The sequence below is a fragment of the Pleurodeles waltl genome, chromosome 5 (assembly GCF_031143425.1).
Source record: "Pleurodeles waltl isolate 20211129_DDA chromosome 5, aPleWal1.hap1.20221129, whole genome shotgun sequence".
Taxonomy (NCBI): domain Eukaryota; kingdom Metazoa; phylum Chordata; class Amphibia; order Caudata; family Salamandridae; genus Pleurodeles; species Pleurodeles waltl.
Window position 1 is genome coordinate 1,423,280,468 of NC_090444.1, and position 27,829 is coordinate 1,423,308,296.

The 27,829-nt window shown below is 40.7% G+C and overlaps 1 protein-coding gene across 1 annotated transcript in view; it reads right to left on the bottom strand.

Moving 5' to 3' along the window:
• Positions 1-26,458, bottom strand: part of OGFRL1 (opioid growth factor receptor like 1) — a 183,775-nt gene extending 157,317 nt beyond the window's left edge. The window contains exon 1 of the mRNA XM_069235709.1: positions 26,131-26,458. Coding sequence (XP_069091810.1) covers positions 26,131-26,346 — 216 coding nt within the window. The 5' untranslated portion in view covers positions 26,347-26,458. The remainder of the gene's footprint in view (positions 1-26,130) is intronic.
• Positions 26,459-27,829: the final 1,371 nt, after the last annotated feature.

A 27,829-nucleotide genomic window follows, 5' to 3' on the forward strand; every position in this document is an offset into this window, starting at 1 on the left:
ATAGCCTCTCTCCTACCAATTGGTAATTTAGAGGTCACAAATGATTGATTCTGGTGTTCCGTCACCTCTTTCACCAGTATTTCATGCTCCTCTGCACTGAACTGACACTTCCTTTTCTTCTTCTCCCTCTCCTGGGTCTTGTGTGGGTCCTCCTGGCTGGTTCCTGGTCGGTTGTCATCCTACTGGGGTCTGTCATGGCTTCTGGGGTCCATTTTGGGTCTCCTTTACACATTTTGCTGTCTTTGTGCCGCTTTTTGATGGTATTGTGGCGAAAAATGGGTGTATCTGGTTTGCGATGTCGTAAACCGGATTAAAGTTATTTTCGCCACGTTAACATTGATTTTCTTTACGACGTGGCCCATTGGTTTGAGTAAAAAAAAAAAGACTCTAACCAGTGGTTTGTGCCGCCGAGTGTCAAAGTATAAATTTGAAGCCCGGGTGGCGCAAGGAAATGGCGTTAGCTGGCGTTAAACTTTTTGATGCAAAACTGCGAACAGCAGCCTTCATACCAGATGCAGAGTTCCTCTTCTTAGAGGTGTTCTGCTTATGGCACACTTTAGAACATGATTCTGCAGTGTCATTTCGAAGAATTTCTTTGCACCTTTGGAACTCTTCGTCCTTTTCCAGTGTTGACTTTCCAGGACTGAGATGAGTGATTAGCCAGGAAGAGTTAGATTCATTAGTTTGGATTCTAAACCTACTATAGATTCATGAACTGCTCTTTGAACCCAAATACTGGAACTATAAGTCACTTTCCAAATTGTGATGTAATGACTGTCTCTTATGCTTAGGCTTTTAGGATAGTTATTCACAAATCCTGAGAGAACCTTTGTTTCTGTGTGGTGTTTTAAACTGTATGAGATTTCAAAATATAACTTGTTTCACAGTGATTCCCTTGGCTCTAGCAAGATAACAGTTATGTGCCATTAAATACATTGAATGTTTATTATAATGCACCTGTAGACGGAGTGATTCTTTAGTATTTTTTTCAGTTTTCGTAGAGTGGTACCGTTCATGTGTTTGACGTCCTTTATTCTAACCTCCTCTCCTCCTTTTGTCGGTTTCCCCTTCCCACTCACCTTGTAACAAGACTGTTTTCTGGTACACTTTGCATATTATAAATAAATAAATATACAAACAAAGTTTCAATGGATAAAAGGGTAGAACGAGTTGACTTGTATAGAGTATCTGTCCCCAAATAAGACATAGAAAACTTTTAGCACTATACTACGGTATTCCTTCTGTCCTAGGAAATGTAATAGAGAGTAATCTGGTACAGAGATATGACAAAAAGAAAACTGGAAAAAGAGTAGCATTTTCTTCAAGTATCCGTATTTTATTCTTTGGTAGCATGAGCTGAGCAAAATAATTCATCAAATGCATTTTTTATGGAATGTACAGGGGTGTAAAGACCAACAAATAAATACGAAGGCGAGGTAAAACAGGAAGCAATGTGAAGTACAAATCAATTTTACAAAAACCTGGGGAAATGGTTTAATTACTGTCACGAGCCACCCATGTTCATAGACATCCACAGAAGCCAATATTATCCTATTCTTTCCCCTCTTCGCAACTGGGTCTTTAACAATGGCCATGCAAATCAACAGCAGAACTTTCTCTCTCAAGGGCAAAAGCAGAAAGCCGGCTTCCCTTGCTCTGTTTGGTAGGTTCAACACAGAAAGCACTTCAGTGCACATGATTATAGGTAGATTGCTTCAATTACATGGATACGGGACTTTCTTCTCCACCCAAAAAAAAAAATATGCAAACCACAACTGGCAAATTTACACTTAAATGTCTGACACTTATTGATGAAATGTTCATGCCTATAGTGCACACATTCTAACCTTAAACTGGCCATAATTCCCTCTTTAGGTCAAAGCCTATCAGACAACGCAGCTGTCTGATTTGCCAACAACATCTTGGGGACATTCTGAAATACATTGTGTCCATCGCTGATCACTGGCTTTGTGGTTTGTAACTCACAGTTTGAGGCTATTTGCTAGCTTTATTTGTTTTAGGTTGTAAAGATTGAGTTTAGCCCTTCTGTTGCCCAAACCTCATTTGCTCTATTCGTACACAAACTTACTTTCTTTAAACAAACCTTTAAATCTTGTTCTTATTGTGTCACATTTGCTGTGCATTCAAAGACAGAAGTCAGATGTCAAGCTGTGTCTTCCAGAGAGTTTTGTGTTTATTTTTCTTTCTCTGAATTCAAAGTGAGAGAATTTATGTGACTATTCTGCTGAGTATTCATGTGAGAAGAGAGGGCATAGGATGTTTTTTTTTTTCCTAGCGATACATAAAAATTAACTGTGCTGTTATTTCAGAACATATCAGAATTAGTACAAATGAAGCACTTATTTTGAAATTCTACCGTGTGGTGGAAACAAATATTGGAATATGATCAAAAACCATCAATACATTAGGTGATAACATTTGCACATATAGCTTGTGTGCAGTAAAACGATATTTTGGTGCAAATATAATGGACATTTCAATTAAAAATGTGTTGTAAGTAATTGCAGTGTGTGCTACCACACCATGCATATTCCATACTATGCACTCCATACTATGCACTTACACTCAATGCCACACAACTCCATCTTACGCCACTCTAGTCTCTGATATGCCAACTCACTCTACACTCCTTCACTCCAAGACACTATACAACAGTCATGCCACTCGACTCCACACCACTTCAATTTACGCCACCCATTCCATGACACAACACATCACACCACTTACCCCACTCCACTCTACCCTACTCTAACCCAATCTATCACACTGCAATCCAGCCTACTCCACTCAAATCTACCCCACCCCATGCCATTCTGCTCCACACCACTCTATCCAATTCGACTCCAATCCAGTCTACCCCAATTTACCCCACTCCTCGCTGGCTCATATCTACCCCACTCTACTTCAACCTACCCCACGCAACCTCATTCTACTCTACTCCAAACAAATCCACCCCAATGCCATCTATCCCACTCCCCTACTGACATCTACCCCAATCTACTCCACTTCAATCTACCCAAAACCACTCCAGCCTATCCCACTCCCCTAATCTACCCCCTCCCCTAACATACTCCACCCCTAACCTACCCCAATCTACCCCACTCCAAATCTACCCAACCCATGCCAATAGACAATACTATAATCAACCCAAACTACTCCACTCCAATCTATACTACCCGCCTCCAATCTTCCCCACTTCACTCCAATATACATGAAATCCACCCTATTCTACTCTTCCCCAATCTAACCCACTTCACTCCAATCTACCTCAATATATCCCACTCCACCCCAATCTATCCCGATCTACCCTAATTTAATCTACTCCACTCCAATCTACCCCAATGTACTCCATTCCAATCTGTCCCACTCCAATCAACCCAATTGACCCCACTCCAGTATACTCCAATCCACCCCACTCCTCACTATCCAATCTACATTACTCCATTCTACCCTACTCCAATCTACCCGAAATCCACCCACTCCACTCTTTCCCAATTTACCCCACCACACTCCACTCTTCCTCAATATACCCCACTCCACTTCAATCTGCACCAATATATTCCACTCCACTCTACCCCAATGTACCTTTAACCACCCTACTCCAATATACACCAATCTACTCCTCTCTATCCCAATCTACCCCACTCCACCCCATTCACCTCTATTCAAACTACCTCAAACCAATTTACCACGTCAATCTACCATGCCAATCTACCATATTCCAATCTAGCCCACTACACCCAAGCCTACCCCACTCCACCCCAATTTACCCCACTCCAATCTACTCCACCCCACCTCGGTTTACTAATTTTTAGCCATACCGAACAGTAGCCACACTGGGGTACAACACAACTAAAACACATTGTAAAAACAAATAGCTCTTGCATAGGCGAGGCCTATTTGGTTTGCCAGTGCTTGTTTTACTACTGCGTTTCAAAACTCAGATTTGAGTTGAGAATTCTAAGCTGACAAAATGCTTTGTGCTTCAACTCCTGCGATGAGCCTTCATTCTGCTTAATTACATCAAAAGAATGTTAGCCTGTCAATCAGAGGACTAGAGAGGTACCATTTATTTAAAGTGATTATGGTTCCCAATAGAACTAAACCTCTGCAATCTGAGCTAATTAACAGGTTAATTCACTCTTCACCACTGTTGCAGCAAGAAGAATAGCGATTTCACCAAACTAACTGAAAATATAATTACTTTTTAACCTCTTGCAATACAAAAGTATACTTTTGCTACGTGAACCTAGCAACAAGAGCGCATATTCAGTTGTTTCCATCTTCATTTTATAAACGTCCAGCCACAAAAGAGATTCTAAAATTGATTTTCATGTCTGATGTAAACATACTTGGCTCTCGAGCATATATGCTACGTGAGCTGACAAGCCCCGTTTAAAAGATGAACGGCGCTTGCCATAAACTTCTGACGCGAAACGCAGGAGTCACTTTCAAATACACTGTTTTATTATAAAGATATTGCAAGTACAACCCAACATATCTAACTTGGTCAGCAGTCACTCGTTACCAGCGAAGCAACACCAACATAAAGCGTTTGTCAATTTATAAAGAAGCACAAGGACGGAGGCGAAGGGCTTTGCCTCAGTGAACTTCAACAACGTAAAAAATTAACACCCGAGAGATTGCAACATTTAAACAATGTGGATGTGCCAGGAAAAAAATGTGTGAAAGCATAGCCAAAACTACCTATCCCTTTTGCAATACTACTTATGTCATGAAACATCATTCTCCTATTGAACTATTCAGGAGTGGGATTCCAGTATTCTTAAAGTATCTGTTTGAATTTAACCCCACTCCTAGTACAAATCCAACAATTATTAGAGTCTACACTCCGTTATTTCTAATGCATATCTTTTGAGTTTCTAAGACAACTAATAGCAAGCTGTGATTTTGCTGTGTATGCATCTGAAAGCCTGCTCACGTAACCAAGCTGAAAGAAATAAAGAGGAAAATTAAATATCAGTGCAACTTCTGACTGAGTCAATTTTCGAAAACTCCAAATGGAAAAACCTGTTTTTAGAACAATCAAAGTTATAGAGGAATTGAGAATCTGATTTTTAAAAATGTAACACGTTACGAAGCATCTTTTCAAAAAGGACTTCTCTTCACATGAGGAAAAGTTGTCTGTAGCGAGAAAACGTATAAGTTATTTAGTTGGAAGAGCGGTCCTGAAGGTGGCCTTGTGCAAAGTGTTCTACGTACTAAAGGTTCACAAGCAGTAGTACAGAGGGTTTTGCCGTAATACTGGATGTCTCAGAAATGTTTGTTTTCGTTTCTACACATTTATCCCCTCCATCTACACCTTAATTCCTGATATAGATAAGAATGGCATATTCAGTACTTCTGCCAGTACACGGCAGGAGTACTTTAATATCCTGCAGGAGGGTCACTCCTGTCTATTTTTAACTTTATATTTTAATAGGTTATACAGAAATGCAAGGTGCTTCACATACAGAAGCCACACTCTGTGATGCAAACATCTCTAGGAAAGAAAAACCTTTTCCAGCAAACCATACACACATTCAATCCGCTTTTGATCTAAGTAACACATAGTTTGACAAGCAACAGCCTCCATAGAGGTGTGATAGGAGGACAGTGGCCAACTGGAAGGAACAACCAGGTTACCAAAGGATCGTGAGACCATCTTACAACAGGGCATGTACATTTTGTTTTGGCAGGACATTCAGCATATGCGGTACTGCCCCCAGAAGACAGACATCTAAACAGGGGACGAAAGCGAAAGGAGGTATACTTTGGTAAAAAAGAGAGACAAAACCTAACAGGACAAAAATTAATCACTCAGGAATTTGTAAAGTGCACTACTCACCTGTGAGGGTCTCAAGGCGCTGATGAGGGGATTGGGGAGTAGAGAGGGGGAGGTGCTGCTACTGCTCGAACAGCCAGGTCTTCAGAAGTTTCCTGAAGCTAAGGAAGTCTTTAGTCTAGCGCAGTCGGGTCGGAAGAGTGTTCCATGTTTTGGCGGCGAGTTGTGTTAATGATCTACCGCCGGCTGTAGTTCTGCAGACCCGTAGGACGGTTGCGAGGGCGAGGTCGGCGGAGCAGAGATGCAAGGTCAGGGGTAGCAGGAAAGTCGTCTGTTGAGGTATTCTGGTCCGGTGTTGTGCAGTGCTTTGTGAAAAACACCTTGGACATCACCATTTGTTGCTCCCTTCACTGGCAAAATTCTAAATAGCCTTCACATACACTCATTATGTTTTCTCATCCACGACCAGCTTCAGTAGTGTAGGATTTAACACACTGGTGTGTGCACTGTGTCAATGAAACCATTTTTCAGTTTCTCTTTTCTCTTCTCTTTCTGAGAGCAAATGGGCTGACATCAAAGAAAAAGTGCAGTTTCTGGCCCTTCTCCTACAGGGTTAGAAGGACTGTGCCAGAGCCGTTTCCAGTACTATTCTTATTACTACTAAATTGCCATCCTCAAAATGATTGACTGAAGGCTTCTGTTTGGATCCATCTTGATCCTCAAGGACATCCCAACTGAGCCCTGCACGTCGGTTTCTTATCTGGCCTTATGCTAGCAAATCAATCTGATACTGCCTGTTTTCCTTTGATCTCACAGCCATTTAAGTAAGTCTTTGACACGTGCTGAAAATCAAAGTACACAACTGGAGATCAGCTGCACAATCACTCAACTGTGCTGCAAAAACATCAGTATCATCACTCTAAAAATCTAAATAGCTGGTTTGGAGGTCCCCTACAGCTACTCAAGTAACTGTAAGTCACCCAAACAAGGGCCAGTGAGGCTGGACTCAGGACCTAAAAAGAGATGTTGATAGATGTACTATTGGCCCCTGATCAATGTCCTATATGGCTCAAGTCTGTCGGACCAGGGAAAGAAAAAATACTTTGTGCTAAAAGGAAGAATCACTGCTCAGCCAGGCTGTATTTCTTGAAAAAAGTCTGCAGGTGGAAGGTAGAAACTTGAGTACTCAGCTTATGAAGTGTATGAAGATAAAAGGCTGAGCCTTATCAAATGGGATGAAACTTGTACAAATCAAGTTATATGCAGGTCTCTGAATTAACCCACTAAACTATCTGATTAGCACATATACAGTAACCACATATCCATAAATATCATGTAAACCAAAAAGACATCATAACAGTAATGTAGTTATTGAATCTGATTAAATCATGCAACATGGGCTTCAACTATTATTCTCTCCTACTAGTTAGTTTAGCTTACCCTAGTGGGCACATAGGGGCACATTTTCTAAACAGCTTCACAGCACAAAATCAAAGGGAATACACGTCTAAGATATGTAGGATTCCTAATGATTTACAGTTTATGAAAATGTCAAAACACTGAGGGGCAATCGATTTTCCAATTTGGACTCTGAAAAATCCATGTTTGCTGAAAGTCAAAGCTGAACTAGTTCGAGTGAGGTTGAGAAGATAAAATATTGTGATTGGCATGCACTATAAAAAAGATTATGAGACTTTCTTGAAAGAAGTAAGTGACATGAGGTTACCTGTAAATGAGCTGTATGGAAACATACAGGTGATAACGCCACTTCTTATTGAAAGCAATAATGTGCCCATCCACTGGCAAATTGACAATAATAGCTAAACAAAGTTTGATGGAAATTGCTTAGAGGGAGAGCGGATTGTTCCCTGAGATAAGAGTTTTAGTAGGAAACAAACAAGGGGTAGAAAACACCCTTACCCAAAGTACTTTAGTACTTTACTTAAGTAAGTGCTCGATCAGTGCATTTGAAGGGGATTTTGGCTCGAAAACTTCTGAAGGATGCAGGTTAGCAATCTATACTAATAAGAAAAAAAAGAAAACAATGTGCACGAGCACAAATAAAAAAGTTAAACTATTTCTTGGGTTTGGAGGTCAACATCTAAGTCATTTGTAAAAAGACACACGACTCTTTTTGAGTAAAGCTAGAACCGGATTTGGGAGAAAGTGGTGTTATTCATTCACAAGTTTATAGCGGTGAAAATGGAAAGTATTAGTGATATAAATAGCCATCCCCAACCTTGGCAGCATACTTTACTTAATCTTATTCTCACCCAAGATGGAGTTAGTTTATGGTTTTGCGAACATGGGATTTTGCTTCACGTTCCTGCACATTTGGGTAATTATGAATGCTGCTGTAAACCTTCGGTTGATTTACAGTAACCACGAGAGAATACCAACATTAACATATATCAGTTCTAGGACAGGAAGAACTAGAGGCAATTTCAAATGTTAAGCCAAGAAATCATTTTGCTTGCCAGGAGAAATAGCAAATTTCAATATTATCATGTCTCGAGCTAAACATAGGTGGCCAAAATGTGGAACACTTTCTAGCTACAGTGTGGGTTTAGGTGGCATAGCAATTGAAAGGCAGAGTGTTATCCATGTCTCATTGTTCTATCTTTTTCGGCAGGCTTAATATAATTGGCAGATGTTTGTCAAGCCATATAGACACTTTCGTAAGCCAAAACCTAGACAGCAATATTAGAGTGAGTGGAGGGTTCCAAGATGAGGCACCTCTTGTGGCAACAGCTTCTGGCACCCTCATGAATCAGAACATTCATATTTGAAGATAAAGCAATTGGTAGCAGCTCCAAAAGGCAATAAAGGAAAACCACTGGAGCAGGTTTTAAACCTTAATTTCCTATGACACGAGAGGAGGCTGGATTACCCCAGAATATCAGATTAGTGGGGTGTACTGTTATAGACATGTTGTGGTACTGTATTATATACAGGACCAGTATTTTGATGTACATTCCAAGTTGCTGATCCATATGAAAGTCTCCCACATTTCTTCTACTAACTTTGATTTAGTTCCCATGCGTTTTTAATAGAGTACAATGATAAATCGTGTCAAAAGCCACAGACAAGTATCGGAACACGAGAAAGGCATAAATCACCATTAACCAGGATGAGGTGTGATACATCTACAAATAGTAGCATTGAAGTCTCTCTCCCGCAGCCCAGCCAGAAACTTGACTGCAAGTAGTCAAGAAGATTATTTTCACCAGTGTATTGTTTCGAGTATATTATCAAGTGTATTCAAGATAATAAAAAGCGGTGAGGTCCATAAAAGCAACATTACCCTGGATTCACATGGATAGGTAATTTTCAGAAATGTGTAATGCTGTAGAGTTCCCAGTTACCTTGCAACCCACCAGCCAAATAATCCAGCCATACCTCATTCCAGTAAAGAGGAAATTATGTTTCCTGGCCATTCTGCGTAAGAAAATATTCAGGGATCCACCCCAGACAAACAACCGTGGATTTCTCAGTCTCTAGTTTTCATAAAACCTCAGCTTCGATAGAGTTGTCTGATTTCCACCCACTGGGGCCAGAATACTGCAGCCATCCCCCTGGCAGAAAATCTAAGGGTTTTAGACGCAGTTCGTGAGTTTGCATGGCAGTCAGGGTACAAATGTTACTGGGACCTATGCAAGCAACACCACCGTATTTTCCCCTGGTATGTATGTTTCAGAAATGACTGGGTTGGAATGTTACCCTGGTGACAGGCCAAATATACAGCAGCTACCAACATCCCACGAATGCATCTTCGAAGTAAAATTCTTCATGTTTGTGTGGTCCATTGGTGGGCCTTTCCTGTCTTAGCTGACCTATATATCCACACAAGTTCGATACTATTTTATAGGGAGAAGTGTAAAGAGGTCTGGGTCTGGGTTCTTGCTCCCCCACAGATTCTTGAACTTTCCGTCAACTGAATGTGAGAAAACTCTGAGATTTTACCCAAAGTTTGACATTTGCATGGCATTTTGGTTAAGAAAAAGTGGTAGGATCCATGAAAATGACACTACACCATTGAATTCCTCTATATTGCTGCCTTGCAATTGTAAATCAATGTGCACAAAAAAGTTTTTGTTGGGGAAAAAAAGCCATCAGAATAACCTGTTATGGTTAATCCAATATTTGGTGAGGTACGAAGAACACATATCCCTAAACTCAGATCCAATGGTATATATAAAAGATGCATAGCTTACCTTCATACTCATTTTGATACATTCATTAGATTTTATCTTATGAAGTAATGCTTGTAGGAGCACATTGAAAAGCCATGAAAGCCACAAAATGATGATGTTCCAGGAAATGACAAAATTTTGGATAACAACACTATACCTCTGCAACCGGAAAGGCTTGGGTACATAACCATATTATACTACTGCAGATCCTGAGTGATATCCACAAACGATTGCCTGTAGAATTCATTATGTTGTCTAGTTTTCAGAAAAGTATAGCTTTTTGGGTTCACACATGGGTTATACATCTCTTTCCCCCAATATCTGCAAGTACGTAGTCAGCAAAAATAGCTAATATTGACCATCACTTAGATAGTTACAAAAACCGTTGTAAAAATGTTTTTATTTTTCAGTATGCCTGTTTATTAAAGCCGGAAAGAGGGTGAGGGTGATTTAAACACAGCAAACGTTTTCAAGATGTATTTTTTTTTAGAAGAAACACCTCACACTTTCTTACACAGCACTCTTGTCCCATTTTCTGCAAATACGTGTACCAAATCAAACATGTCAGGGTGGGTGCTTTAGTAAATACAGATAGAATGTGAGAGAAAAGAGAATGCAGGGTTTACTCTCTTGGTCAGTCCATATCTCAAACCTATGATGAAAGAAATCCTAATCTCACTTGCATCTGGGCATGGATGCAGAATTCAGGCTCAGAGTCATACACCTCCTAGGGAAACTCTACCAACCCAGGATATTTCTGGAAACTTGAAAGCCATGGAAATCCGGGGTGGTGTAGCTTGCATAGATCCCAGAGCATATTCATACTGAGAAAAAGCCCTGCTGTCAAATCTATGTTTAAAAACAAGTACTTTACCCATATATATGTGAAAAAAATCTCTGGCTTTTCCAGAAAACAGTAAAAGTATCACTATGCTGCATAACTACATTTCCAAAGATGCCAATATATAGGTCGGCTTAGGTCACATGATAGAGACAGACCAAATCAGTAACCATGTGAAATGCACATTGACTTCACATGGTTAAAGGTTTGATTGGTATGACCCTTCTATAAAAGGCCCACCCACAAATGTTTAGTGTCGTTTTAATCAGGAAAAATGTGGAAATGTTTGAAAGTACAACTTTTCCTTTGCCTGCAAGTTCATAACGTGTCACATAAATATGAGAAAATTGAGTTTTTTCCACTTTTGCTGTATCATTTATAGGGCATTCGGACACAGGAAAACTAGTGGGATCCGTGCATGCCGCACTACCCTAGACTCCCCCATGTTTTCAGGAGTGTCTGGGTTTGGTAGGTTTTCCTGCATGTCTGTAGACCCCTGGCCCAAACACCACAACAACCTACTGGCTGAATATTCCTTTTAAAAGGTACACAGACTCATCTTAACTTTCAAGTTATAAATCAGTCAGCTAACATTATTAAATCAATTCAATTAATATTTCTACTTTTTCCCGTGGGGGGGGGGGGGGGTCCTTGGTTAGTGTACGTACAGAGTCCCCTTTCTGAGAATTCGAGCAATCTAGATCACTCACCACCTCCATCCAGACTATTGCATACTCTCGGCTACGTCACCCCATGCACTTCTCAATTCTATCTCCCATTGCCCGATAAACTATCTGTTTACGTGTTCATTACAGCATTGTCATGCTGTATGTTCAGCAATCTTCTCCTCTCAAAACTCCTCATCTCGCCCTGCATGCTCATCTTCTAGTACATGATGCAGCTGCTGTTCCTCTGCCACAGCCCATTCATATATGTCCGCTATACAGGATGGGTAACTAGAACTAGGGAAAGCAAATTTGTCTCATAGCCAGAAGTACCCCCAAGGTTGCAAATCGATTTCAGATTTTGAGACTTTGTTAGGCTGGGGTATGAACCGCAATATGAAATGTTTAACTGTCCTATCTACCACCTGTAATGCCATCAACCCACTAAGCCACTCTACCACCTTGGAGCTTAACCCTGCAAATTAAGGCATGTTCAAGTCATTTGCAGTATGGTTACTGACCTTGCACCAGAGTTCAGATAAGCCTTGGATCTGGTAGGAAATATATGCATTCTCTGGGGTGAGTGGCAGGTGTGAAGTGAGTAATAAAAATGAGCCAATTCGGATCAAGCCTTTCAGGCCACATCGTGTACTAGTGCACAAGCTCTGTTCCACTCACAATTCATGAGAGAATCCTGAAGAGCAGCACTCCACAATCTTCACCTTAAACATCTTATTCCTTTTATCTTTCTTTGAAGCTGCATGCATATGCAAGATTACATCTCTTCTGGATCCAGCACCAAGTATCTGCTCCAAAGTACGCTACTCCACTGGCTCAGTGAGGAAGTGGGTTCAAATTTCTCAGACTATTTTGGACACCTTGGCAAACTGGAAAACTGCCAAGATGCCAACAAAAACGTCTACCAGGCCTCTTCTTAAGTAATGAACGTTTGATCTAGACACGGGCCTCCCAGAGTCTGACATCCCCCATGAGAGAAACTGGATAGTAAGTTGAGGTGGGCGTGACCCCTTCTCAAGCAACAGCCACAGTCCCTGTCACAATGAACCACAAACAGTCACTAAATTAACATGTGCTTGACCCTCAGAAAGCTTGGCACAAAAAAAGTCAGGCTTGACTTGGAGGCAATGTGAAAAATACTTCCAACCTGCTCCCAATCAAACGTTAGCACTTATTAAATGTAATAGGGTAACCCAATGTTATCCTAAGTAAAAGGTAGGCCTTCCAGTAGTAAAAAACAAATTTGTCACCACTGGGACACATACAATTTAAAAGTACATGTCCAACCTTTTAATTACAATGCACCCAATCCTATGGGATGTGTAGGGCCTAACCTAGGGGTGACATATTTATTTAAAAGAGAGGTTTAGGCTTGGCAAAGAGGTTATTTTGCCAAGTCAAATTGGAAGCTTAAAACTACTAGCAGGATGAATGACAGGTCTGAGAATGTTTTAAAGGGCTTATTAAGTGGGTAGCACAATAAGTGCTGCAAGCCCACTAATAGCACTTAATGTACAGGTCCTAGGATTATGGTATACAACTTTACCAGGGACCTATACGTACATTAAATATCCCAATCAAGTGTGAGACAGTTTTACCATGTTTAGAGGAGCAAGCACAAACACTTTAGCCCTGGTTAGCAGCGGTAAAATGCACAATGTCCTAAGGTCACCAAAAACCAATTCAGAAAAACTGGAGGAGTGAAAACAAATAGACTGAGGTAAGACCACAATAAAGCTGACAAGTCTAATACAACAACCCCCTTCAGCCACTCACCACATTTTCTATCTGTTGGAAGGGTCTCAACCACCACATACTGAAGAAAACTTGGCATAGGGTGGGCATCGTAACGCCTTTTTAATGGCTTCTCCCCAGACGCAAGAGACATGCCGCACCACGTATGGGCAGTCCTCTATCTCAAATGTGCCGCTGACAAGATATCTAGGTAGCTTGTTCCCCTCCACTGCGCCCTCCAGTATCTTCTCCCAATTTTTCCTCACAAAGCTACGTACTGCAATAGTCCTGCAATATTATACATTTGTGCATCTGGCAGCCCCAAGAGTCTTGCTGTTATGTTCAATTTCAGGGTCTCAAGACTGACCCTGCTCCGCTTGCTAGCCTGCACTAAGGAGATCAGAAGGATGATTGACTTTAAAGGGGAAAAAAAATATTTTTCCATGCAGTATCTTGGGACCTTTCTTGTTTTTAATCAGAAGAACACCACCTTATGTAAACTTCAGCATCACACAATATCATGGGTAAACCCAAATTCAGAGAGTTAGGAATAATTACATTTCCTAAACTCAAATGCTTGGGTCCATCTAAAAACATACAAAGTCCTTCGCCATACCGATTTTTAATCCTTTGAATTTTACCTTATGAACTGATATAAGCTGGAAACACAATAAAAATAAAAATAAATTAAAAAAAAGTATGCCAAGGCTCATTTGAAGACTATGGGTAGCACAGAAAGTCGGAGGATCTAACTGTATATAACTTTTGTAGATCGGCCTTCAGTGCAAATTACAGCAGACTAAAATATGGGCACCTAGTTCTTTTTTTTCTAATTTCACCATTTATTTCAGCTGTTAATTAGACTACACGGCAAATTCAGTATTTTGTTTACTTTTCTGAAATGTATCACACTCCAGTTCCACGAACAGCAACCAAGTAGAAAATGCAAACATAGGAAATTTTGATAATCACATTAAAAAAACTGCGAAAACTGGGTTAAAAACAATTTTTATATTACAGCTTTACCTGTTTTGAAAACTGTAAGGAGGATATCTTAGCACACCAACTGTTTTGTTGACGTCATTTTTGGAAAAACAACATGTACTTTCTTGGAAAGCACTTTTTCCTCATACATAAAAAAATTGCTATATGTTAACTTTTGTCTCAGTTCCCTACAGGAGAATCCACGAACCATGGGTACATTAGTATCCTGAACAAGTCGGGAAAACTGACTCAAATTTGGCTTGACTGTCTCTAGTAGGAAAACATTTAAGAAGGCTTAAGTGCAAATGGCCCCAAACATCAAGAAAAGAGTTCAATCTTTTAGGGAAAGACTCAGCATTTAAGGGGATAAAGCCAGATCTAATGGCTTTGCCAAGGTTTGCTATCATAGTTATATTAACTTTTGGCTGGACCTTTATTTCTTCAGCTCTTAATTTCTCGATTGTGTTAGTGTATTCCAGCATTTTCTGACAGAACCAATGAGGTTACGTATAAAGCCTGGCCAGCTAACTAAAATATGACTTCCCCAACACATCCCTAAAATTGCCGGATTTATATTGTGGGAGAGATAAACTAAAAAAACATTGAGCATCTGGCTACTGTTACAAGTCATCTTGGAAAGTAGCTTCTTCAAAGCACTTTCTAATTTACCTCCATTATGAAACAATCTACTATGCAAGCAAAAGGCAGACCCCATGGGTTAATTTTATTAGAACATAGACAGTTTTCCCATTCACAACTGATCAGTCTCTCTCAGTCATATCTTCGCATTTACTATGTCAGACAAGAAACAAGTCCCACTAATACATGGAACTGTCCAGCAGAGGTGGTGTAGTCAACAAACTAAATATATCACAAGAGGCAAAATGAAAGACAGAGCTCAAACAGCACAACACAGTGATAATCAGACTGTAAAGCTAGAAACCTTGTAGGTTAATCTATTCAAGGAATATAAAAAAATAGAATTAAAAAATGACTATTATAAGGACTGGCTTGAACTTGTTTTACAAGAAGCAAATAAAGAAGTGGTTAGAATTAGGGATGGGCAATAAATTGTGCTCCACTGGTGGAGTTGGAGGTATTTTGACCCCTCTGCCTTCCACTTGCAACACGGAGTTCTGCCCAGATTTGGCCAACCGCTGCATGATATAGGTTTTTTCTCACACGGAAGTGCAAGAGAGATTTAGCGTCCCCCTAGAGCAAATTTTGGTCACTAAGGGGGGCACCTGGCAAGATTTCTGCATCACGGGTGATCAAGACCATGCGCGGTCAGAAGGCTGCTGCTTGAGTAGAAAATCTACTCGAGTGGCAGCAAAATCAACTCAGGAAGCAGTGTTCTCTGGTGCGCCATGCGATGGCGTTCACACTGAATTTTCAGCACGGAACAAGCTCCCAACACTAAAAAAATCAACGCAAGCAATGTGACATGCCTATTTCCTCCCATTCGCTGAATCTTAGAGATTTCATGCAACTCTGCAGAAATCTTTGGAGTGAAACCGGTGAGTTACGCCCATCTCCAGTTAGAATATGTATGCCTAATTAAGTTTTGAAGTACGCATGACACTGTGTAGAGATTGGAAATTATCTAGACCAGTGTTTTTTAAGCATGTGGTCTGAAGACCATAGGGGTCTGCATAAGCAACTCTGGGGGTCGGTGACTTCTTAGAAAATTACATAATATTAACCGATTACTAAAAGTGTATATAAATAAAGAAGATAAATGTAAAATACTACTTGCTGAGTGTTGTGTTGGTTCCAAACCACACATTCGAGGGGCTGGGTTGATTTTCCCCATACAGGAGAGAAGATGCTTTCAAGTTCCCCATGCAGCGAGGGCGATGTGTCGATGCCATGTTGTGCTGGAATTCAGGAGCGGGTTCCAGCTGCATCAACATCGAGGTGCTGCAGAGTGTTGTCGTCATCAAGGCTGTCACGGACAGTGATGCAGGGACCTTGTGCCAAAGAAACAGCTGCAATGTCACTTCCAAGGAGGATGCAGCAGTTCTGTTCCACACAACAGCAGCGATGCATCAATTATGCCCATGCAACAGCGGCGATGTGTCAGTTCTGCTAATGCAGCAAAGGATACGTCGGTTTCACTGAAGCAAACACAATAGATCCACTTCCATGGTCCCAGGACTGGGGTGGCACCACTTGGATGGGAGAATCCAGTTGCAGGAGCAGGGTGGCTGGAAGTGTGTTATGTTTCTGCGTCCTCAGATCAGGAGGCCAGCCAACTAGCTGTTAGAGGGACTCTGGGTTGGAGAGATTCAGGTTCAGTACTTCTCATTCCCAGGCAAGACGGCAGCTGGCACAGATGAGGAAAGCAAAGCAGAAGTCCAGCAAACAGTAGCCCAGCAGAACAGCAGGCCTTCAGCAGCCCAGCAGAACAGCAGGCCTTCTTCCTGGCACAATATCCACAGGTCCAGAAGTGTACTGAAGTGGTGGTGTTAGAGGTCCATTACTTACACCAAGTTGGGCCTTTGAAGTGGGGAGGCTTCAAAGACATGCCTTTGAATTGGATAGAGTCCTTGCCATCCTTGCCTTGGCTCTAGGCTCACTACAGAGGCCCTTTGTGGGTGGATATGCCACAGCCTTTTCAGGTGCAAGGGTGGCTGCACCCAGCTCCACCCTCTCATCCTGCCCAGGATGGCCCATCAAGGACCATGAGGCCATACCTAAGCTCCCATTGCGTGTGGCTGTCTAGGAGGAATACCCAAAGCCCAGCTGTCACCCCGCCCCAGATATATGATCAGAGACAGGCAGTAGGCACCAAGTAAAGTAAGAAAAGGCCTACTTTCTAAAAGTGCCATTTTCAGATTCGCAATTTGAAATCCGACTGCACCATAAATTGTGATTTTAAATTGTGATTCCAGAAACACCAAACTCAAAAAGTCTCTCTCTTCCAGATTGTGAGTTACACATATAAGATGTACTAAGGTAATCCCAATGTTAACCCTGGAGAGAGATAGGCCTTGCAGCAGTGAAAAACAAATTTAAAGCTTAAAAGTACGTGTCCAACTTTTTAAATATACTGCACCCTGCCCTTGTGGCTGTATGGGGCCTATAGTAGAGGGTGACATATACGAGTTGACATGGCAATTTAAAACTGCACACACAGGCTTTGTAGTGGCAGGCCTGCGACAGGTTTAAAGGGCTACTTACATGGGTGGCACAATAAGTGCTGCAGGCCAGCTACTAGCATTTAATTTACAGGCCCTGAGCATGTGTATTCCACTCCACTTGTGACTTATAAGTAAATTAAATATGGCACTAGGGTATAAGCTAATGTTACCATGATTTAGGGAAGAGCACAAGCACATTAGCGTTGGTTAGCAGTGGTAAAGTGTACAGAATCCTAAGGCCAGCAAAAACAAAGTCAGCAAAAACAGGAGGTCTGAAGGCAAAAGGTTAGTGTAAACCATACAAGGATGCCAGGCATAACAAATGCAACAAATCATGTTACTCCAGATAGTCCACAAATTGACTGTTAATACATTTCTCAAAAACTTTAAAGAGAAACTGCAGGAGATATGCCGATAATTTTCAGGCAGCTTGTGATCTAACGCAGGAAAGTTTGTATAAATGTATCTCATTTATTTTTTTTACAAAGTAATCTGCAAGCAGATTATACTTTGCATTAGAAGCATCAACCAAATTAGTTTTGTCAGACACCTTTATCAAAGCTTCCACAATGGCAAAGATTTCTTTAGCAAAATTCTGACTACCTTCAATTTTCATGGCAAAGAAGTGAAAGCATGCCATTCTAATTGTTTTATGGTAATCTTTAATGATGACCGAGTAGATCTTTTTATCCTTAGGATCATAAGATTTCTGCCGTCCCTGTTGCAGGATTTTATATCTTATATTTTGGCTCAAATACGTGATTATCAAATCATGAGACAGGTGGTTTCCTTTAAAGCTTGAACACTATTTCCGGAATAGGGATGTCAAGTGGCAACATAATTCAGGAATTAACTCTCGTCACTGGTTCTTCTATATTAGTGAACAAAGTAAAACACAGGGACCCTGACCATATAAGGAGAGAGATTCAGGGAAAAGTTCACTAAGTAAGCAATGTATCACTCTCCTCTGTATTTAAGAGAGGCAACTCAATCAAACACAACAAGGCCTTATAAATTATTTCTTCTTTTTATAATCAAACCCAACCTTACATCTACATAGATATTCAAAATCATACAAAATCTCTTTGAACAAGCTTAGAAACACGGCCCCCCCATTTTCTCCTTTTTTCCACTAAAGACAAAAGAACATTTCCAAATAGACAGACAAGACCAGAGACGACACTCACATACAAAACAACGTACAGATATACAGCATAACAAAGACGATTACACATCTTGCTATATTCCTTATAACATCATCAATAGACCACAAATCTATTTTAACAATAACAACTACGAATATGAATCATAATCGATATCGCAATCAAGCATGAATAGACTCCAAAGAATCTTCAATAGACAGTTCAATCAAAGTCTATTGTCCCAAGGATCGAATTGATATCACACAGATCAATGCTCATAATATCAGTTCAAATATTCGCTGACATTTTGAATCCAGTGAATTTTCAGAGTAGGAATCATTATAGGAGATACAGCTCTAATTGTTAATATGTTGTCATATTCGCCAACGCGCGTTTCGTGGGCTAAAACGTCAAGGAAAATACATCTTGCTCACAGCCACCTTCATCAGGGCATTAAATCCATAGTAGTGCATTGCGTTGTCTCTTCGGTTCTATGTGTAATTGAAAACATAAACATTTGTCTACTTCGATAATATACGATATAATAAGAGGGCAAAAATTGCGTCTGTTCACTCGTGTAACCAACCGGAGTCAGTGAGAGTGAAAACCTTCCCAACAAATAGTGCACATAAACCCAAAAACCACCCGAAACCTCCAGTGCTAACACGATAGGGCACTTCAGGCCCTATGGATTCAAGACACTGAGTGAAAGATGAAGAGGGGGTTCAGGCCTGATCTGTTGACATTCGATAGAAAAGGGGAAGATGAAAAATACTTCTTGAACCGAATCCATCTAAAAAAGGCTTGTAAATTCCTCATTAATTCAAACTTGTTAATGTCTGTGTTCGGCACAGAAGACAGACCTCTTGCTAAAAGATGTTCAGAGCTGTGGTCTAAGAAAATCGTGCTCAGATTGAAAATAGGAATACTATTTATTCTCTCCAATACTGATTGCGTCTTGTCTGCAGGAGATGGGGCGATCTGAGTTCGGTGGTATGTTCCCCCGATTTTGCCCAAATCTGGTTCCGAAATTGTGTCTTCGGTTCCCTAAAAAACGGGGGTTGGACTGGTAGTAATCAGAATGATCCTGTCTGGTCCCATACGTGCCAAATGAAGGGAAATGCCGTCTTCCTCCGATTTTGAGGTATCGGAGAAGGTGACTACTTAGAAGTCCAGTCCTGTCTCTCGCCTGAGGGCAATCGACGGTTGTTTATAATATTATTCAGACAAGTATGGATATGTCCTTTCTAAGGTGAAATATTGAATATCATTCTTGAGCTTATCGGTTTCCTCTTGATGAGGTATTGATTGAATAACTCAAAATCATTTTATGATGTTCGGCGACTCAGCCTGAAAGATTGTTTTTTTTATCACGCATAGCATCTGCAGCCCCGTTTTTCCTTATTTGTAGGCAAGACACTTGGATTATGCCAATTAGGTAAGCATCTTAGACATTTTTGTGTGCCATTTCTCCTCTCGTCTCGGTCTTGTAGGGGCTCCTGTATTCTGGATTTTATCTTTCTATTGTGTTAGCACTGGAGGTTTCGGGTGGTTTCTGGGTTTATGTGCACTATTTGTTGGGAAGGTTTTTACTCTCACGGACTCCGGTTGGTTACACGAATGAACAGACGTCATTTTTGCCCTCTTATTATATGGTATATTATCGAAGTAGACAAGTGTTTATGTTTTCAATTACACATAGAACCGAAGAGACGACGCAATGCAGTACTATGGATTTAATGCCCTGGTGAAGGTGGCTGTGAGCAAGATGTATTTTCCTTGACGTGTAAGCCCACCAAAACGCGCGTCGACGAATATGACGACATACTAACAATTAGAGCTGTATCTCCAATAAAGATCCGTACTCTGAAGATTCACTGGATTCAACATGTCAGCGAATATTTGAACTGATATTCTGAGCATTGATCTGTATAATATCAATTCGATCCTTGGGCAATAGACTCTTTGGAGTCTATTCATGCTCGATTGCGATATCAATTGTGATTCATATTTGTAGTTGTTATTGTTTGTAAAAATAGATTTGTGGTCCATTGATGATGTTCTAAGGAATATAGCAAGATGTGTAATCGTCTTTATGTTATGTTGTGTGTCTGTACGTTGTTTTGTATGTGAGTGTCGTCTCTGGTCTTGTCTGTCCATTTGGAAATTTTCTTTAGTCTTTAATGGAAAAAAGGAAAAGAAAAAGGGGGGCGTGTTTCTAAGCTTGTTCAAAGAGATTTTGAATATCTATCTATATGTAAGGTTGGGTTTGATTATAAAAAGAAGAAAGAATTTATAAGGCCTTGTTGTGTTTGACTGAGTTGCCTCTCTTAAATACAGAGGAGAGTGATACATTGTTTACTTAGTCTTCTATATTAGTGTCCACCATTGTCATATTGCACTGTAGCAAGTTACAAAAATTGGCTTCATCCACACAAGGGTGATGGGAATGTGCTTGGAATAAGCCTAACCACTGACAGTCGCTCGTGGTAGCATTACAACGCAGCACTATTTTGCCCGCGATACCAGCTCAGGTTAGACCCAGCCATGTCCAAATCGATCTTGACCATGCTCCATTAGGAGCAGTTTAGCCCAAACTGCAAAGCCAGGCCCTCTCTCAACCATAACAAAAGCAATCTAAACCGGTTTCACCCTGATTGGGGCTCTTCAGTTGGGTGGAGCTTGGTTTCAGTGACACAGTGAACATGGAATCCACACCTGAGAATCCCATTGGCGACTTAGGGCGGTACATTAAACAGACAAAAGATGATGGGAGGACACTTGCAATAAGTCTCACCAATGGCAATCACTGGGCGGAGCATTCCAACCCATTGTTCTTTTGCCTACCATGCTACCTTAGATTAGACCCAGCCATGTGCAAATCAGTCTTGACCCTGCTCCAATAGGAACAGTCCAGTCCAATCTGCAAAGCCAGGTCCTCAATGTACCACAACACAAGCAACCCAGGACCTGATTGGGACTCTTCAGTCGAGTTTAGCTTGGTTCCAGTGGCACAGTGAGCAAAGGACCCACATCTGGGCATACCTTTAGCCCCTAAAGGTGGCATATCAAACATACAAAAAGTGATGGGAGAATGTCTGCAATAAGTAAGAATGTATACCATTGTCTACTGAGCCACGGTCTACCATTCATCTGAGGTGGTGAGGCTGTTGGAGGGACTGCAAAGCAATTGGTCCAAGTTAATGGGAATGGGGGTATGCATGCTTAGAAACGCTAATTATGAGAAAACAGGATCCAACAAATGACCTGCTGAGTGAATGGGACTTTTAACTAACTGGGTTAGCTGAATGGCTTCCAGATCTTTAAATTTTGTACGTGGCCCAAACTCTCAAAATCGAAATATAAATTCAAATCTCCAAATATATAAAAATTGGCAGATTCCATCAAATATGGTACAATTCTTCTGATTGCAAATCTGTTGCAGCGAGATGAAAACTCTCCTCTCAATCTTCTCTTCTCCTCCAAATAACCCTGCCTTTGCTGAATCCTTCTGTAACTTTTTTTTGTAAATACGTAATAGGCATTCACTGTGATCATCCATAGAAGCCTTAATGGATGGTTCAACCATCTTGACAGTGGCATCAAAAAGTTTCCTATCCCATCTGTGCATGTCATAGGCCTTCACTAGCACATATCTGGACCTTCTCCCTCAATCTCACATATCCTAGATGCCATTTTCTCATATCCTCTGAGCAGAAAATTAGTAAATTCACTGATTTCTTTGCAATGACCACTATAGCAGTCACTTTCTTCATTAGCTTCATGCCATACCCAAAGGCAACATTACCAGTTACTAGGCCTGACACCTTCTTCCAGCACAGGTAGTATCAATGTTATTCCAATATGGAGGACTTTCTAAACCTTTGAGCTCCAGTTCTAAAAGATGATCATTCAAATGTAACATACACCATCAACATTCAACAATTGGATCTCAGTGTTCACAATTCATCAGTATCACTTAAGCTCCAGCTTCACAACCAGCACATTGGATGTTCCAAATACTACTTCCTCTTTACTAAGAACCACATTCCTGAGTGGAAACGGAACAGCTTGGCCTCAGCCAACAATACACTTTCCATTAAATGCCAGAAGTGCTTCAGAACCTCCAACAGCTATGCCAATGCAACTCAGTGATAAATTATGACAATTGTTTAGTGTTATGAAACGTATTCATTAAAAGTAATTTTCTTTACTAGATTTCCTGGGGGACACAAGGTGTCCCAGATTTGTTTACCTTCACAGACACAAACACTTTTACTCCTTCTCACAAGCAGGGAACAACATAGGCAACAGTATTACAAATGTTCTTGGCATTCAACCACAGCATTTAATACAATTAAAAGGGATACTCACAAACTGCATTTTGTAGTAAGTTTAGTATACTACAATAGAACTACCAGCATACTCCAAAATGCTATTCTCAAGCCTACATGCGAATGTCAACGTCCCGGTCTCTCCTATCTTTTACGTGCAACATGCCTGCAGAGATGTCCAAACAAATACGTATACTTTTAAGTAGTAAATGTAGAAGGGAAGGAAGAGTTGAGGGAAAATTGGGAATACCTATCGCTAAAGACGAGGGGTTAGAAGAGGTTAAGGAAAGGGTATGGGCAGGGATATTCACCCACCTACAAAACAGTAATTACATTGCTATTCACTAACAACTTATACAACGTCTACAGCAAAAAAGGTCCCAAAAACCGTAGTAAATGTAGTCCAGCTCAGACCAGGAGCAAGCCAAGAGCCACACACTGCCAACCACTGCAGCGCCCCCCTACAGAAAATAACCGAGGCAGGGACTTGAAACAGAACCCCTTAGGAAAAAATGTTAAACTAATTAAATTAAACGTTTAAAGAAATCAACACATTGATTTTAATATTGAAAAGGTAAATATAAATAGTAAATATTTCATTTTTAAAATAAATTGATTACTGTTTTAAATTTAAAAGTAAATGTACAGCTCAATAAAACATAATTAAATACATTATAAACATAACTTTTAGTACACTTTAATACATAAAAAAACATAAATGATTTACATTAGGTGGATTATTTTGAAAACAATTCTTTTAAAAATAATTTTAATTTAATATACTTAATTAAATTAAATATTTGATTCGAAATTAAGTTGAGTGCTGTAGTATGGATTTATAATATATTTACTACTTTTAAAATATAGATGATTAACAATAAATGTAAAAAAAAATTGTAACTTTCATGCACATTACAAAAGGGGTATTCCTGCCTCCTCCAAGTTTGCTAAACTTTAAATATTGTTGTAGACATCTCTAGAAGCAACTTTAATTATGCATTTGTTTTAACTGACTCCCCTCTATTTTTGAGTAACTTTACACTTACAAATGGTGAACAGCCAAAAGTAGAAAAGTTACTCAAAAATATTAGTAAACGTACACATGCAGATTTATTCACATGTATGTTTACTTTTGCAAATATCCCCCTAAGAATTAAAGAAATAATCAAAACAATATGTTGTACTCCAGACCCAAGAGAAATTATGATGCTGATGACGGTTCTAAGAATAGTCTTTTCTTTGTAATAGTACTCTCCGAGAATATAGAACTTCAGCAGTAGGTAAGTCTGCTCTTAGCTTTTGGTTTTTGTAATTTTACATTCACATAAGTACTTTCCTTTTGTACTTCGATATGGGTACCAAAAATGATCAACACTTATAGTCAGTCCTTTTGCCCAGAAATTAATTTGTGGTACAAGAATGCCAGAGTAAATCTGTGCATAATTTTGTTGGGGCACATAACGTGAAGCAATTTACAACTTCCTATCCTAGGTCCCAATCTAATATAATGAAATGTCCTGAAGGACCGCAGGGACTGCAGGGACCTGTGTTACGCCACTGGGCTACAGAGGATTTGTTACAATGCAGGTGTATTCTTTACAAGATGTGGCGAACAATGCAGAAGCAATTTGCAATTCTCAACTATAATACACTAACACAGTGCTTTCAAATGCGTTTTAGTACACTGAAGTCAGGCACCTTCAATATTGCCACTGTACATCGGTATGCGAAAGCACAGTGACGTAAAATTATCTTGCACTACCATGACATCACCATATAATTCAACCATTTGCAAATTGCTACTTTTTCGCTCAATGATTCATATCCAATATTCCAACTGTGAATGTTGCATTATCCAAAGTTGTAGTAACCCAAACATAACTCACAAAGCTGCAAACTAAACTGTGGAATAAAATTCATGTATGCTGTAATTAAAAGTGCAAACAGTGCTACCAGATCAGGAGCACTCTGGCACGTTATGCATTGTCACTTGAGTTTGTAAACAAACCGCCCATGTACAAAAAGTACTGCAAAAAATACAGCGGTGAGCCCACAAATGATCTTCAGGCATGGAGGGCTGATGATTTCACTCCTCTTACGTACTAATAGCAGGTATGTGCTACTAACTGGTCTTCACCCATGTTGTTTCCGCCGTTTGGGAGCTAAAGATCGCTCAGCATGAACTTCTGGATTCTATGACCAAGTACTTCAGGTGGAAAAATGAGGACAATCCTCCAGAAGCCCTGAGGAACTCACAATTCCTTGGTACAACGATACTTCAGGTATCTTGGTGCTTAATGTCCCTCACAGCGATGTCAGCATATACTCAGGAATCGGTATGATCTCTCAACTACGTACTATAGCAGGGGAGTGCTGAGAGTCCATGATAACCTGTGTTCCATTCACTTCAGCCTTAGCAATGTATATAATCCCTTAGCAAAAATGATGTGGATGATAACTCAGCACTCTGAGGCTGCCTTTGCACACCATGTGATGCCAAATAAAGAAATATATTTTCTTCAGGCGTGGTGGAGGTGATGAGTCTTTAGCACCCATATTTTTAAGAAGGGGGGGGGGTGGAAATTCCTGGACACCAATGTACTTCAGATGCTAGGGTGCTATTGTCCCCCTCAGGACCCATGTACAACAGTTGCAAGCGCGCCTACAATCCAGAATCTACCTACAAAAGAAATGTGTTACTGAGCATCTATGTACTTTAGGTATAATAATAGTGGATCTTCCCAGCACCCATATATGTAAAGCACAGGGTGTAAAGGGTCTATCTGAACCAATGCCCCCACCATCAATTCAATTAACACATGGGGTTGCAAGAAACACATATGCATACACCAAGTCTTTTAGCATGAATACTATCCACAGTTCCCCAGCACTTTACTGACATCTGGCCTCGCAAGTGTCTATCACACCTTTCAAAACAAAGACGAAGAAACATGTCTGATTGAGAAGGTTGAAACGTGCCATTTAAATTAAGTGGGCAAAAAGGACTTTTCAAGAAAGACAAAAATAATAAGCCTTTGTGAACTGCTGGAGTCAAAAATTATTCAGTGCTTCCCGAAGAAGGGCGTCTAAAGGAGGCAATGTACCCTCTAGGGTTGAATCGTCCGATGTGCATCTAAAATCCTCCAGCACCGGTCATGCAGTCTTATGCTGTGGACTCTGGGATCCGAGCCTACAATGAGGATGATGCACAAGGATGGCTGGGATGTGATGTGGATAAGTTTGCCCCAGCGAGGTGCCCGGTGTGCTTACCTGTTCGGAGACAGCCCCCTCTGTCTCCGCGTCCTCCAACTGCTCTTTCCCCTGCGGGTCGCCGGGTTCTTCCTGCTCGGAGCAACGTTGTTTCTTCTCGCTGCCTGGTTCCTCTGCGTCTTCCTCTTCACCTCCCGAGTCTGTCTCCCAAGTGGAGTCGCACTCCTCCAGGGCGGTGGGCTCCTTCTGGCTGACCCCTCCGAAGAGGTTTCCCATTTAACCCCCGTGCTGCGGCTGCTGCGGCAAAGGAGTGGTGGTGCAGCGGCGGCAGCAGGAAAGACTCTCTGCTGGACCAAGCTGTCAGCGCAGCGAGAGCTTCTCAGCTGCCAGAGCTTAGTTGCAAAAACAAGTTCTACTCTTTCTCAAAAGAAGACCCGAACAAACCCAACCCACATAACGTCAAAATGTGTTTACTAAAGTGAACGTGGAAGGCCGCACATTGTTTAAGTACGTTTCTCTTTTGGGCTGAAGCGGTCTAACGTGTTTAAAGAAAAGTAAGGGAAGTGTGACCCTGAATACAATGGGAGCTTAAAAGGACAAAATGTTCTGTAACTACTTTGTTGACCTTTCACGTACAGGTAACTGCATATACAATCTGATACATATGTCATAAATAAAGAAATACATGGAAGTTAAATGTGTCTGTAGGCAATGCATATTTTGGGTAGGATAGATCCGTTGGTTAATGTGATCACTTCAGAGTCTTGGGTGTAGCTGGAGGGTGATCATGGCTGGCTCGTTTTCAATGTACTTTAACCCCTTCGCTGCCAGGCCTTTTCCCCCTCCTGTGCCAGGCCTTTTTTTGCCTATTTGGGGCAGTTCGCGCTTAGGCCCTCATAACTTTTTGTCCACATAAGCTAACCAAGCCAAATTTGCGTCCTTTTTTTCCAACATCCTAGGGATTCTAGAGGTACCCAGACTTTGTGGGTTCCCCTGAAGGAGGCCAAGAAATTGGCCAAAATACAGTGAAAATTTCGTTTTTTTCAAAAAAATTGGAAAAAGTGGCTGCAGAAGAAGGCTTGTGGTTTTTCCCCTGAAAATGGCATCAACAAAGGGTTTGCGGTGCTAAACTCAGCAGCTTCCCAGCTTTCAGGAACAGGCAGACTTGAATCAGAAAACCCAATTTTTCAACACAATTTTGGCATTTTACTGGGGCATACCCCATTTGTGCAATTTTTTGTGCTTTCAGCCTCCTTCCAGTCAGTGACAGGAATGGTCATGAAACCAATGCTGGATCCCAGAAACCTAAACATTTCTGAAAAGTAGACAAAATTCTGAATTCAGCAAGGGGTCATTTGTGTAGATCCTACAAGGGTTTCCTACAGAAAATAACAGCTGAAAAAGAAAAATATTGAAATTGAGGTGAAAAAACCATCAATTTTTCTCTACGTTTTACTCTGTAACTTTTCCCTGCAATGTCAGATTATCGAAAGCAATATACCGTTACGTCTGCTGGACTCCTCTGGTTGCGGGGATATATAGGGTTTGTAGGTTCATCAAGAACCCGAGGAACCCAGAGCCAATAAATGAGCTGCACCCTGCAGTGCTTTTTCATTCTATACCGGGTATACAGCAATTCATTTGCTGAAATAGAAGGAGTAAAAAATTGCTATCAAGAAAACCTTTGCATTTCCAAAAAGGGCACAAGATAAGGTGTTGAGGAGCAGTGGTTATTTGCACATCTCTGAATTCCGGGGTG